Source organism: Solanum stenotomum, chromosome 10, assembly GCF_019186545.1.
Source record: "Solanum stenotomum isolate F172 chromosome 10, ASM1918654v1, whole genome shotgun sequence".
Classification (NCBI taxonomy): domain Eukaryota; kingdom Viridiplantae; phylum Streptophyta; class Magnoliopsida; order Solanales; family Solanaceae; genus Solanum; species Solanum stenotomum.
In genome coordinates, this window is record NC_064291.1 from 53,264,300 (window position 1) to 53,279,657 (window position 15,358).

General features: G+C 29.8%; 1 protein-coding gene across 1 annotated transcript; it reads right to left on the reverse strand.

The window, feature by feature from the left end:
* Positions 1-11,487: 11,487 nt before the first annotated feature.
* On the reverse strand, positions 11,488-12,613 carry LOC125841889 (zinc finger protein ZAT1-like). Its single transcript, XM_049521073.1, has one exon. It carries the CDS (start codon positions 12,582-12,584, stop codon positions 11,721-11,723), a length of 864 nt encoding a protein of 287 aa, XP_049377030.1. The 5' UTR covers positions 12,585-12,613; the 3' UTR covers positions 11,488-11,720.
* Positions 12,614-15,358: the final 2,745 nt, after the last annotated feature.

Genomic DNA, 15,358 nt, shown 5'->3' on the forward strand with positions numbered 1-15,358 from the left:
ATCTTTTATATGTATCTAGTATTAATTTCATGTATCAAGTATCAATTGCACATGTTATATCCAAAAACATGTATCTCGAATAAATAGTAAGCATATGCATCTTGTGTATCTAAATATGGAATATACAAAAAGAAGAAGCATATACATCTAATTATGTGTATCTAAATTTCATATGTTATATCCAAAAACATGTATCTCGAATACATAATAAGCATATACATTTAATTATGTGTATCTAAATATGAAATGTAGCTGAAACACATGAATTTAGGAACAAATCACGACGGTAGAGTATCTGTCATATCATTAATATCACTGTGTTGTTAAAAATCATGCATTCCAAATTTAATGGTGGATACATATACTTGTTCAGATACCCCATATTTACTAAAAATACAACTCGGATCTTAATTAAGATTACTACTTATTGGATACACATGTTTCAAGGACTATATCAAAGTAATATTGGTACTACCACATCCATATCACAGTAACCAAAGAAAGCCTTAGAAAAACACCAACAAACAAAAATTCTCTACAATTCCCTTTGATCCTTTTATGATGTGGCATAACATAATCAAAACTAAGATCCATTTCTTTCGGAGACAAACAATCAAGACCCACTCTGAATTGAAAGTTTTCTCTATAGCAGTTACTTTGATTTGATCTCGTTATAAATGAACAATACAAAATAATATTTGTGTTCAGGAGAATTTGTCCGCCATGGTGATGATATCTTGAGAAGAAGAGAGTAGATTAGCTATTGTTGGAATGAAATTGTACGGTGAAATTCTTGAATCAGAAAGGAGGAGACACAATTGAGTGATAAATATGGGAGGGGAGAATTAAGAGATAGTGGTTGATTTAGAGTGAAAAAGTTAATTAAGCAGATAATTATTCAATCCTAATTTTAAGGGATATGGATATCTAATTGTATCTTCAAATAATATATTAATATATGATATAAAATACTAAAAGTGATAATATATATATAATTGTTTGAAAGTAAAGATAATATTAGTATATATAGTAGTGATGAATGTCTAATAAGATAATTTATATACCCATATTTATTATTGTCTCTAAATATACTATAACAAAAATTATACTATATATTGCCATTAAATAATTATAGCAATATTCTTTATTTATTGTTGCGTGGACTTGATACTTGTCTAGAGCCTCACGGTGCATATGAATGCATAACAATTTTTTCCTTAGATATGTATAAAACAATGAGCAATTTTTACTTCTTTTAAAAAACACAAATATTTTAGAACTTTGAATTAATTAACTCAAATGTTGAAATTAATAAATAAAGTTTTTCCAGTAACATCCAAGGGTAATGTATTGTAAACACATGACTAATATCTTATTAACTAGAATTAATTCTTAGTTTTTATATTATTGAAAGCTTTATTTTATTTAAAAATATTACACTAGAAACAACAACTATGTGAAAATAAAAAAGACAACTCTAAATTATTATTCTTTTTTATGCATTTAAATATATTTAAGAATTCTTATTAAAATTTTATTATAAGCCATTAATTTTATTCTTCTTGATCTCGTGAAGCATCAAGATGTTTGTTAGCCCCAATAGCAGCGAGAAAAAATAACCAATGATCATTGTTGATTTAACCTAGCGAAAAAATAACCCAAGGGTCCAACCAACATCGTGCGGTGCGCCAAATATGATATACAAATGATTTCCCAAAATAATTCTTTATTTTTCCACTAAAGTTTAGCCAAATTTATCTTTTTTTAAAAGAAGATTGTACGCAGAATATTCGCAGAAACTTGATTACATTGAATCCATACAAAGTTCCAAGAAAAAATAAAGATGTAAATCCCTATTCAACAAAGTAAAAACAGAAGTAAAACCTTATACTAAATCCATCATAAATTTAGTTTTAACAGAAGTAAAACTCTTATACTAAATCCATCTGAAATTTAGTTTTTGTCTATTCTTGTGACATAAAAGATAATATTTTTATATAAAAATAAAATTGAATTACTTAATTACAATTTGTGTTTGTATTACACCAATTGCTACGTCAAATCTAAATAACAAATTTTATTAATGTTGAAAATTACAATTGGTAAGATAAGGTCTAACTTTATTATCTCTGTTGATTTTTAAAAAAAATTATATTATTAATAAAAGGCCACTAGACACTATGTAATGGTATAAACTTTTTAAAAAACTATCAACCTAATAGTGAACATAGTAATATTAACATATAATTGTAAAGCATGAACATAGTACTCCTATTATCATTTAACTGTAATGCTCACGGTAAACATACTGTCTAACTCAAATTACTACTTCACAAAAAATATTTCTCAAAGAAGCTAATTTTAGAAGATTGACTAAATCGGTTATAATTTATAAATTTATAACTTTGATGTAATAACATTTTGTGTTTGGATTAGACACACGTCAAAGGTTTCAAACCTTAACATAGTAAAGTGGGCTCATTAACAAATAAGTCATGAACTAGCTAGCTGGCCCTTGATGATTCTTGATTAAAAAGCTACATACTTGATGTATTGAGGTTACTTTATTTTGGTCCTTAATATATTTTAGGTGACTAAAATAGTCCTTCATGTATAACAAAATGTGTTCAATTTAGTCTTTTACCCTAAACTTAACAATTTATCCCCAAAAACTGTTAACTATAATTGTGGGGCCCACATAACTTACAAAATCCACCATTTTTACCATCTTTATTAGCTCAAAGAAAGGGTTTCACGAATTCTAACACCATTTTCTCTAATATCTAACCACATAATTATTGTAAAAAGGTTGAATGAAAGGATCATCAAGAATTTCATTTGTCAGTAGAACGTAACCAAAATAGAAAATTAAGTTAATTGTATAATCTAGGAATTGAATGGTATAATATTTGCATTTACGTTGTTCTTGGTACTTTCTATATACATGATTGCTTTTGTTAATCTATTGATATTTCTTTCCTTTGGTTATAATCCTCTTTTGTTTATTGTTTATTTTAATTTTTTTTTGTCTGGAGTGATTAATTCTCCAGAAAGGTCAACATGTGGGTAATCTGGGATGGTGGAGATTTTTGGTGGGTAATCTAGAACAAGTTTTACTTTGTGTATTGGGGTTCTTGAATTTCATGTTATTGGGGCTATTGCTGTGAATTTTTGGTATCGTCCTTGTTTGGTTGTTGATAAGTGGGTTCTACTAGATTTATTTTTTGGTATTATTGACTGAAGTAGCTATGTAACTTGTGTATTCATTCCTGATGTGGCTCTGCGATTGATGAACGGGACAAGATTCAGTGTTTGAGTTTGGGTTCTTCTTTGTGTGAAGTTATGCTATGTTGTGTTGGTTCTGTCTTGTGATTGTAAATACTAATATGGCTGGTATTGCATTTGTTCTTGACAAAATAGTGTTAGATTTTGAAGTAATAGATTAAGAAGAGAAAAATAGTGGGTTTGTAAATTATGTGGGTCCACCGTTATATTTAACATTTTTTGGGACAAATTTGTTAAGTTTAGGATAAAGGATCAAATTGAATATATTCTGTCATACATGAAGGACTATTTCAATCGCCTAGAATATATTAAGGACCAAAATAAAGCAACCCCTATACATGAAGGACCATTTTGATCATTTCCTCTAAATATGGTCAGGATATCTTCTACTTCATCTGCCCCAATTTATGTGATATTTTTCATTTTTGAGAGTCAAACAATTTAAGTTTGATCGGAAGTTTATTTGTGGAATCTTCAATTTTTTTGAAATGAAATTTATATATTTGTAAACTATGTAAAATGTATTATAAGTCACAATAATTGACAATTCAAAATAATTAAAAAATATATGAAAAATTTACGGTTAAAAATAGACTTTTTTGAATTTTGAAATTCAAAAAATGTCACATAAATTGAGACGGAGAGAATAAATAATTAGACCTGTCATGTTCTTTTTACCTTCCTCGTGCATACTCCACGGAAGGAGTAGAGAAAGTTGTTACACTACAAAAAGTTCCTTGATTGTCATGTCCTTTTACTCGGTGGAGCTAGGCGGGAGTTTGCGAATTCGAACAAATTCATTTGTTTTTCTTAGATTCTATATTAATTGTATTAGAAAATTATATATATATATATATATATATTAACTTGTGAATCCCTAACAAAATTGATTAATGACTAAGTGATAAGAAAGGGCATTGAAACTCTTTCACATGCTAGAGTTGTGGGACGTTCGAACGCCATTATGATCAAAAGTGGGTTCGAATGCCACTATCATCGAAAGTTAAGGAAAGCATGCTTTGTAATATTTTTCTTCTGGCTCCGCCTCCACTTGTACTCGTACTCCAGGATGAGATATTAGTTTAATTCTGATTCTTCAAAAATATCAAGAACAAGGATCAACCCATGGCAAAAAATAAGCCATATTTAGAGCTGTTGCATTGAAATACCTTCCTACTAAAGAAAATCACGGACAAGAAGTTTGGTATATAGAATATGATTCTCAGCTTCTCGCAGCATCCGTACTAATAACAATTTTCACCTATTAACATTCTCCAATTAAGCACGAGAATCAAAGCAAAAAAATAACATATTTTTTTCTTGACCGCAGAAATGAGCTTCAACTCGCTATCAGTAAACCTAGAATTTTTAGTCGAAATTTCTCGCACCAATGTATATAAGAAACAGAAGAATATAACTAGAAGGACTTGACAACTTTTTAATACTAAGTGACAGAACTTGCGGTAAATAAGAGAGTTAGAAGAATTATAGCAGCTCTTGTCAGAATCGTCGTTGAATTAATGTTATTGTATTCAGAGTTGCTAAAACTCTTAGTAACATTTATATAGAGTGTGTCATCAGTTTTAAATATCTATATTTATTATCGTCTCTAAATATAATAATATAGCAAAAATTATACTATTACCATTAAATAATTACTGCAAAATCCTTATTTGTTATAGTATGGACTTAATGGCGGAGCCAGGATTTTCAATAAGGGGGTTCAAAATCTGTAGAATAGACACACAAAGTAGCCGAAGGGGGTTTGACATCTACTATATATACATAAAAATTATTTTAATCATGTATAAATAATATAATTTTCCACCGAAGGGGGTCCGGATGAACCGCTTGTACTAAGGTTAATGGACTTAATACTTGTCAAGAACCTCACGGTGCATGTGAATGCTTATACAAAATTTTATAAAATAATGAACATTTTTTGCATTCTCATTGAAGACGATATGTTTTACTCCCTCTATTTCAAAATAAGTGTTACTTTAGCTCATTTATTGGCTAATTAGATGTATTCTGGAGAAGAAATAGCCTGGCTAGAAGGAAATTGCTTGACCTTTACGGTGGCTGGTGAAGCATGCATATTTAAATTATTATACAATGTAGCTGTGTACAACTTTAGTTAAAATGTATTCAACATCGACCCAGACCCCACTTTATGAGATTTCACTGAGTACGTTGTTATTGTATTTAACATTGTATAATTAACTTATGTAACATTGACTTTTTTATGCAATGGAAGACAAAACTATTGTTTCATGGACTTCTAATATCATGGGATTTTCCTTCCAAGCACTTCAACTTTTTGATCATCAGGTAAACATGGAAATTAATCTCAATGATGTGATAAAGCTAGAAAAGCATTTGTTTAAGATCCCAAAATTGATTTTATTTTTGCTTAAAATAATATTGAAGATGGTAAAAAAAAATACAATTTCTTTCTTTTAAAAAAAAAAAACTATCTACTCGTTGCCACAAATATTTTAGAACTTTTGAATTAATTAACTCAAATTCTGAGATTAATAAATAAAGTTTTTACGATAACATCCAAGGTTAATGTATTGCAAACACATGACAAATATCATATTAACTAGAACTAATTCGTAGTTTTATATTATTGAAAGTTTTATTTGTTGACACCCAATTTTAACCGACCTATAACCTTTCGCAGTTGCTATTTGATTAAATATGCATTTTAAAAACCTATTTCTTTTATTATATGTTTAAGTTTATAATTAATTTTATCTAGATATTTATCTACTTTAATATTCATAATTTACAAAATTTATTAAATTTTTTAAATTATTATTATTAAAATACTTATCGGTTGCTTAATTGAAATAATTAATTTACTTTAGATTTAAACATTTATAATATTTAAGTGTTTATTTTGTATGAAAATATTAAATAAGTGTAGTATATTTATTAATTAATTAGCAATTTATTTAACTTTCCTTTAAATTATTTAAATTATAGTCTTTTCTATCCAATTTATTTAATTTATAGACATTTTCATATTCAATTTATTTCAATTTCAGCCACTTCAATTCAATTTTAACCACTTGTTTATTTCAATTATAGCTCTATTAGACCAAATTCAATCAAATTCTTTACAGTTGTCCATCCTAATCTAATCAACGCTCCAGATTAAAATCCTCTTTCTTTCCTATTTTAATCCCTAAATAACTCTCAAATCCTAACCTTTCACTTCTACCTCCATTCAAAACAATAGCGCCCACACACTCCATCCCTCCTCACCGGCCGACGAAGGCAGCACCACTGTTTGACGCCGTCTCCACGTAGGATGATGAAAACATGAAGATCAGTTGTGTGTGTAAGACAAGAATTCTAATATAATATACATTGTTAATAGTTTAGCTTGTAATTCAGTGAGTTAAGTTAATACAATCCATGGGTTCTATTTGTGAATTGTATTTCTAATTAATTATTTGTGAATTGAATATTAAAGTAGATAAATATCTAGATAAAATTAATTATAAACTTAAACATATAACACGGGAATCAATAAACAATCACTAGTTACCCGAATCGCTAACAATTCTATGAACCCTAGATCATACCCATGATTCCAAGCACCCAAAATAGGGTTGTTTCCACCATAGAATCTCGATCAAAACCTTCCCCCATCGATAATTACCCATTCTATGACGTTCTACGGATCGAAAAACGGATTCGGAGAGTGAAAAACTTACCTTTAACCTCAAGAATGGTGGAAAACTGTCAAGAGTCGCCTGGGGTTCGTTCCTTAGCTCTAAAAATTGAAAAGTACAGAATTAAGTCATTTTGGGATTTATTTACGACTTTAAGTCGCGTCTGGCCCGCCAAAGTGGCCCCACCAAAGAGACCAAAACCACCGCCAAAGCGGCTTGCACGAAACAACGAGCTATTTTAATAATTTCAAGACCTCCATTTCACAACACACCTTTAACCAACGACGCTCAGAAAATACCGTTCACGCTAAGATCGATTCCAGGAGTTCTACTCACCCGAATTCAATTCTGTAAAGTCGCACGGATTCCTTAATGACTTATCTAACTACTCATGTAATCAAAATCATAAATTAATCACCCGATTGTTACCAGATTTCTCTAAACTTTAATGACTCTGATTTCGTCCAAATCTGGACTAGGTTGAGAAATTACANAAACATATAACACGGGAATCAATAAACAATCACTAGTTACCCGAATCGCTAACAATTCTATGAACCCTAGATCATACCCATGATTCCAAGCACCCAAAATAGGGTTGTTTCCACCATAGAATCTCGATCAAAACCTTCCCCCATCGATAATTACCCATTCTATTACGTTCTACGGATCGAAAAACGGATTCGGAGAGTGAAAAACTTACCTTTAACCTCAAGAATGGTGGAAAACTGTCAAGAGTCGCCTGGTGTTCGTTCCTTAGCTCTAAAAATCGAAAAGTGCAGAATTAAGTCATTTTGGGATTTATTTACGACTTTAAGTCGCGTCTGGCCCGCCAAAGCGGCCCCGCCAGAGAGACCAAAACCACCGCCAAAGCGGCTTGCACGAAACAACGAGCTATTTTAATAATTTCAAGACCTCCATTTCACAACACACCTTTAGCCAACGACGCTCAGAAAATACCGTTCACGCTAAGATCGATTCCAGGAGTTCTACTCACCCGAATCCAATTCCGTAAAGTCGCACAGATTCCTTAATGACTTATCTAACTACTCATGTAATCAAAATCATAAATAAATCACCCGATTGTTACCTCCAGATTTCTCTAAACTTTAATGACTCCGATTTCGTCCAAATCTGGACTAGGTTGAGAAATTCCAAGCTACTACGAAAAAGTTTTCCGGCCCAAAATTTTTCCCCGTCGGATTATCTATAACGACGGAACCCGATCGTTACAATATCGAAAGTCATAAAATGTTTATATCGAAAGCCATAAAATGTTCCGATAGGGAGGGGGTTTCTATGAACAAACAAGATTAGAAAAGTAGAGAGAGTGGGGTTTCATGAACTAAACACAAAGGGTCGACTACATATAGGTGGCAGAAGATGGAGGGAGCAAAAGCAGTTTTAGAAAGCTCAGACATGATTATCTATTTTAGAGCAATGCATATGATATTTTAAGTCCTAGTCATTGATCTGTAATCCATATAAGTTGAGCTTAGGAGCTAGCATCAAAGAGCAAATCATGAAATGAACCTACTTTGATGGTCCCATAGGTTTTTTCTCCTCAATGTCTTTGTTTTCAACACTTTTTTCATCATTGCTGGTAGTAATAAGCTTTGATATTTTTTTCTTCTTGACCGCAGAAATGAGCTTCAACTCGCTATTAGCAAGCCTAGAATTTTTAGTCGAAGTTTCTCGCACGAATGTATATAAGAAATAGAAAAATATAACTAGAAGAACTTGACAAATTTTTAATACTAAGAGACAGAACTTGCGATGAAACCAGAGTCAGAAGCATTATAACAGCTTGCGATCGTAAAGTCAGAAACATTATAAGCACACTTTTACTCCCATTTTTCTCGATGGAAAGCTAAATGTGTCACACCATCTAAGTAAAGTTTTGTTTTTTTTAGTCAAAGAAGGGAATCAAGATAAGCTTAAGTCATCCAGGATAATTAAAATGGAGGGAGTAGTATCACTAACTACTCTCGGGTTTAATGTCTCCCAAGGTCAATTTTGAGAAATTATCTAACAAAGTCTAATTAATAAAATCACTCAACTTAGATAAATCATTCAATTTAGAATTTTGTATCAATAAAATCACTCAATTAAATTTATTATTAAAATTTACTAATACAAATAAAATTCAGTAACTTAATTAGATAATTTGTCAAAATTGAATAATTTTTTGAAATATTAACCGAAACTAAGAAGGAATAGTTTTTTATTATTATGCATGTTATATGTATAATTTTTTGACACAGGATAACAGGACCATTAGGGGGGAAAACTCTTACACACCCTTTTTCTGACCTATATATATATATCGAATACTGGAAGTAGGGGTGGACATGCAGATGCAGTTCGATAAATTTGATTTTCAATTTTAGAAAATATTATACTGTAATCATATTAAACTAATCTGATATGATTTGATATTTGGTATTTTGGTATAACATTTTGATGTTTTAAGAAATGTCACAATTATATAATACTAACATGTTATATATTACAGAAATGTTCAAAGAAAAAAAATACAAGAAATTCTCTTCATTGATTAATTACACATAAAATAAAACATTTCTATCAAAAATAGTGCGTAGTCAAAGTTCAAACATCTAAACATTTAATTTTATGTTAGTACTAAATTATATATTTATTAGTATCATAACTATATATAATGAGCCGCGTGTATAAATATATACTTCGATCTAATTTTGTTATTTTTTAAATATAAAAATTGATTACCATATCAAATATATAAATAATTATAATTTTATACATTAAATCATAATATCGAGATACATTATTAAAAATTTCAATTTCAATGTAATAATCTACCATATCGTGCCCGCTCCAAACAATTGAAGGTAAAGGTAGCAAGTGTAATTAATTTATGAGAGATAAATGTGGTGGCCTTTAATTCAATCTCATACTACTATAGTTTTTAATTTATGTGTCTGACAATGACAGCTTCCTTAACAACTGCATACAACTAGCTATGTTCTATCATTTTCTTATTTATATCGAGATCTCTCCTTTTTATTAGGAGTAATTCTATATTTTATAGTACTAAATTATGCTGTATTATTAACTGTTAATTAAACATTCTACATTTGTAATTTTGTATTTTTGTATTAGTACTAATTATGAGTAGCTGATAAACTCAAGTTATTACTCAAAGCTCGTTTGAATTAGCTGATTAAAGAAGCTATTCACTTTTTTTTTAGATAATGTTTCATTTAAAACGTTCTCCAATAAAAACAATTCAATATCTAAAAAAATTCAAATTTAAAATTTTTAGCTAAAAATAAAAAAAATATTTATCATTTCACCGTAATCTTTCTCACGGGAACTTTTGATTATTACTTTTATAATTAAAAAAAAAAAGTCATTTCAAGTAGAGTGAAAAGGGAAAAAAATTGAGGTCCTTTTGGTAATTTAGAAGTAGATTCTGGTACTTATATTATCTGTCACAGACGGAGAAAAACTACTTGTGCAGACTTCAAGCAGACAAATCCATAAAGGCAATGATGAGAGAGAACAAAACAATGGCATTCTTTAAGGTTTCTCTTTTAATTATATACACAAAATAAATCCTTAAAATAATACTCCCTCCGTCCCTATTTACTTGTCCATATTTCCTTTTTTGGTTGTCCCTATTTAGTTGTCCATTTTGACAAATCAAGAAAGGACAACAAATTTTTTCCTATTATACCCTTATTTACACTTCTTGAAAATTGTAAAAGTGTATGTTGTTTCCCTCCAATTTATTTCACTTTAATTCAAATAAGTGGTTATAATTTTGAAGTGAAAAGTTGTCATAAGGGTAAAATTGTAACTTCACTGTGCTAATCATTGTTGCCTTAATCTGTGTGCCATTTCTAAAGTGGACAACTAAAAAGGGACGGAGGGAGTAAAAAGAAATCAAAGAAGCACAAAGAAAAACAAGACACCAGCCGGATATGGCAAACAAACAAGTAAACACAAGTTTATATTGTTCGAACTTTTTAAAAATATAGTTAAACGAGTTTGAATCCTCAAAAATTACATATTTTTGAAGAATTTGAAAGGTAGAAATGGAGTTGCCCTTGCTTAAGCAGCGTTAAGTGATACCCTTTTGTCAAAAAAATATACAAGTTAAATTTTGATTTCATTTTCATATATATTTGATGTTGACAATCTCTTGAATCAAGATACAAAAGCTCTCAATGGTTGGGTGTTCAACTGTTCATCCTGGCTCCACCATTGTTGTATGTTGACACCAATGATAATATTTTTAAAAAGTCTGAGCAACACCGCTTCAACAGTAGGTTGAAAACTTTGCTTTGGTATTTTCACTGAGGCCAAAACTGAACAAAAGGTTCTTGTACCACAAGCAATACTCATAAGCATATTCTAAGTAGCAATTAACCAAAAGAATACAAAAAAGTCTGATGATATTATATAAAATTCATTCTTTTCTTCTGCTACACTACTGGTCTATTACTACTACCCTGCAATAGTTGGTCCCCACCCCACAGTACTGTATCAGTTGTTTGTATCTGCAACTAATTTTTCAGATTGCTTGTGAAAGTTTCAAAGCAATGTGTGTTACAAGTTACAGCTACCCCAAAACAAGAGGAGCTAAAATGGGACTAAAGATCATAACTTTTAATACAAATAAGCAAACCCCATTAAAGAAAAATGACTAAAAGACAATTATTTAACCTCTCATGCAAATTCTTGTTGAAATTTCACTGCAGATAATTAATCTGGTTGGCAAAATTCATTGACTTCAAGTGGTGCTGGCATGTTAAGATCTATGAACCTACTTGGTAAATTAGCTGAATTTGTTGATGAACAAGAACCTGTTATTGTTGATGAATTCATAACAACAAGATGTGATCTTTTATGTCCACCCAATGCTTGACCTGACTGAAAAAACTTCCCACAAAATGGACATTCATGCAATTTCTCATCCACATGACTAACTAGTTTTAGTTTTCTCTTCGAAGATATTTTTCGCGCTTTCTCTTCACCATTATCATAGTTGTTTCTGTTTTTGTGAATAGTTTTATGACTACCTAAAGCTTGAGAAGTTTTGAACACTTTGTAACAAATCCCACATTGGTGTTGTTTTGACTTCGATTTTGAATCTCTTGAAAGCATCATTAAACACATAGCAATGTCTGCATCATCTGAATACAAATTCAACGATCTGAAATCAGTAATTTTCACCTTCACTTCTTCGATTCTTTCATCATTTTCAACCATTCTTCGATTTCTCTTAGATCTTCTCCGATTTTCTGTGTTTTTTTCCGACTCAGTCTCACTCTCTATGTCTTGTACCACATACCCATCCTCCAAAAACTCAGGATCTATCATTCTAAAGCTTTTCTTCGGATTTTCCCTCAACCCGTAATTAAAATCCTTCTCTTCCACCACCTTATCTTCTTGATTTTCCGATGAACAGAGTGATAAAGTTGACTCACTCCGGCCGCCGGAATCTTGATTTAACGGCGGAGTCTTAGGTGGGAGTGGTAGAGGTATTAAATGAGACCTCATATGACCACCTAAAGCTTTTCCATTTAAGAATTTCTTTGAACATAGCTTGCATTTGTGCTTCTCCATACTATCATTCAACAAACAGAAGAAAAAACAGAGCAGATCAAAGATTAGCAATTTAGGAGAAAAGTTGAAGAAGAGTGGGAGTGGGAACTTGAGCTTTTAAGAGGAGTAGGTGACAAGCATTCCTCAACCAAAGAGAAAGAGGTTACAACACTATGATCCCAAAATTGGTCTAATAAAATTATGATAAAATTATCTAGATTTAGAATTTATTTATTACACTCCATCTCTATTTACTTGACACTTGGTTAAGTTTTTTTTGAAAACTAAAAATGCTTCTTTCTAAAATAAAAAAATAGAGTTTTGGTGTATTGGACCAAGATTTTTAGAATTTTTTTTTATATAAGTTTAGATACAACAACATATCTAGTGAAATTTCACCAAGTAGAGTTTAAGGAGGTTTCACCAAGTAGAATTTAAGAAAGATAGAATGTACACAAATCTTATCATTATTTCGTGGAGATAAAAAAGTTATTTCTAAAAAAATTTCAATTCAAGTGTATCAAACTCACGTAGAAGAAAAAAGAAAATATATTTGTGATGACAAATAGTGTTTTTCCTAAAAATAATTCCTTTTAGTATTAATGAAAGTAAATAAAAAATCAAATTAATTAATGTAACAAAATTGTACTCTTCAAAAGTATTTAATTGAAAAGTATTATTCATAATAAGCAATTTTTTGAAATTTTGATCAAATAAGTTATTTATTAAGCGAGTATCGAACACCAAGAGAAAGATAAAGAAATAACTTATTTATTTAATTTTTGATATTTTCTCTGTTTATTTGTAATAGAGGTAAATGAAAGGAATTGTATTAATGTGTGATTTGAATATTTCATGGGAAGGAAAAATGGGGCAATTTAATATAATTTTAAGCAAAGCATGATCATAAGTGGATAAAGAAGGACAACTAACATGCACATGCTGCCTTATGAAGAAACATTTCCTTTTTTATTTTCATTTACTATTAATTATTACTTTTACCTTTACATTTATTTTGTACTATCTTCTTATTTTTCTTGTCATATTGTTCTTGCAATTCTATTTGAAAATATATATTTTTTAGTCAAAATTCTATTGATTAAACTTCTCTACTCCAGAAAAAAATGAAGATAAGATATTCTGTGTATATCATATTCTTTTCTCAAATTTCATTTGTGAGATTACAATAGATATTTTTGATATGTCAGCTATTAATTATTGGCGTATAATTAGGTTCTTAATAATCCAAATAATTAAATGTGTTTCTTTTAAATTTTTCCTAAAGATTTTGTTGCCATATTTGCATGGATCTTTCTCCCTTTTGCCTTATTTCCACTTATTTTTGTAATTGATGAATAAAAGGGCACATGATAACCTGTTTCCCACCCTTTTATGAGATCTAATTTTTTTCAAATCAATTCTAGAAAATTTCTTCTTCTTTTTAAAATTTTCATATTTATATGTGTCTTTGAGCGTATGCGTTTAGATGAATCACACGTAATAATAGTTTGGTAGGAGATATTAAAGAAAATAATATATACTGTATTAATTATATAGGTTATTCAATATTACTTTTACTCGTAGTGAATCATGATATTGATTAATAATATTATAAGTATTATTTCTATTCTAGTACACCTCATTCATTTAACAAACCAAATGGGCAATAAAAAATAATACATGTCAACATAATTAATTTTATCATTATCACTTATCAGTATATCATATTCAATATTATTTTTATACTTTTTACCAAACGACCATATTATGCAAAACAATAATTCATTACTTGTATTCTCTTCTCATTTTTACTTGTCTAATATTCTGAAAATATAGTAATACATTAATATGGATATGGCTGGCCTATGCAATACTAACTAGAAGTCAAATAAATTGTTGGGTTTGTTGTAACTAAATCAGACGCCACTGATAAATCTTTATTTTCTTTTCTCATTTACCTTTTAATTTGTTTTACATTTTATGCGGGAGAAAATGGTCTAAAATCCATCCAACCTATATTCGAAATTCTAATTACACACTCTAACTTCATGGGTGCCCTATTACCCCCCTAGACTTCATATTTCTCTATTTTCTATACACTTAAACACTCAACTTTTGTCATTACCAGATATACACATATGTTTGTATACATGCGCTAAGTGGGCCCACTTTCTTCAATTTTATTTTCCTATTTATTTCAAATGCAGTAGACCCCACTTTTTTTTAACTTATTCTTTTAATTAGGTTAAAATTCTCAATTCCAAACATAACCAACAACATGTCTACTCTTCAATTGAATATCAACCTTTCTTCTTCTTCTTCTACATTATTCTTAGCAAGTAATGCAAGTCACAGTGACCCAAGAATTGTTCTTTCAAGATTACTTGCTTTGCCACCCAGATAATTTTAACAATGTCATTTATCATGTGATGTAATCTTTTAAAAAATAAATAAAATTGATCTATAAATGAAAAAATGGATGTTGCAAATTGGTATTTTCTAAATCAGTAAATCTTCAAGTTCAGATGTAATGGTGAAGGAGTTGGAGGAAGGTGAAAAGAATGGGTGTACATACATTGTGGTTCTATATTTATGAATTGAAGAGGGAAATAACTTATTTTTGGGCATTGACATGGAGAAGAAATCTCAAGCTCCATAGCTAGATCTAGTTGACTTTACAATTTTATATTTATGAGTGAGAAAAATAACTTTGAACCTTGAATCTAATAACGATTTTTTTTAGAGAAGATTAGAAATTCTAAAGGTTCAAGATTTGAAATGGAAGTTACCATTGA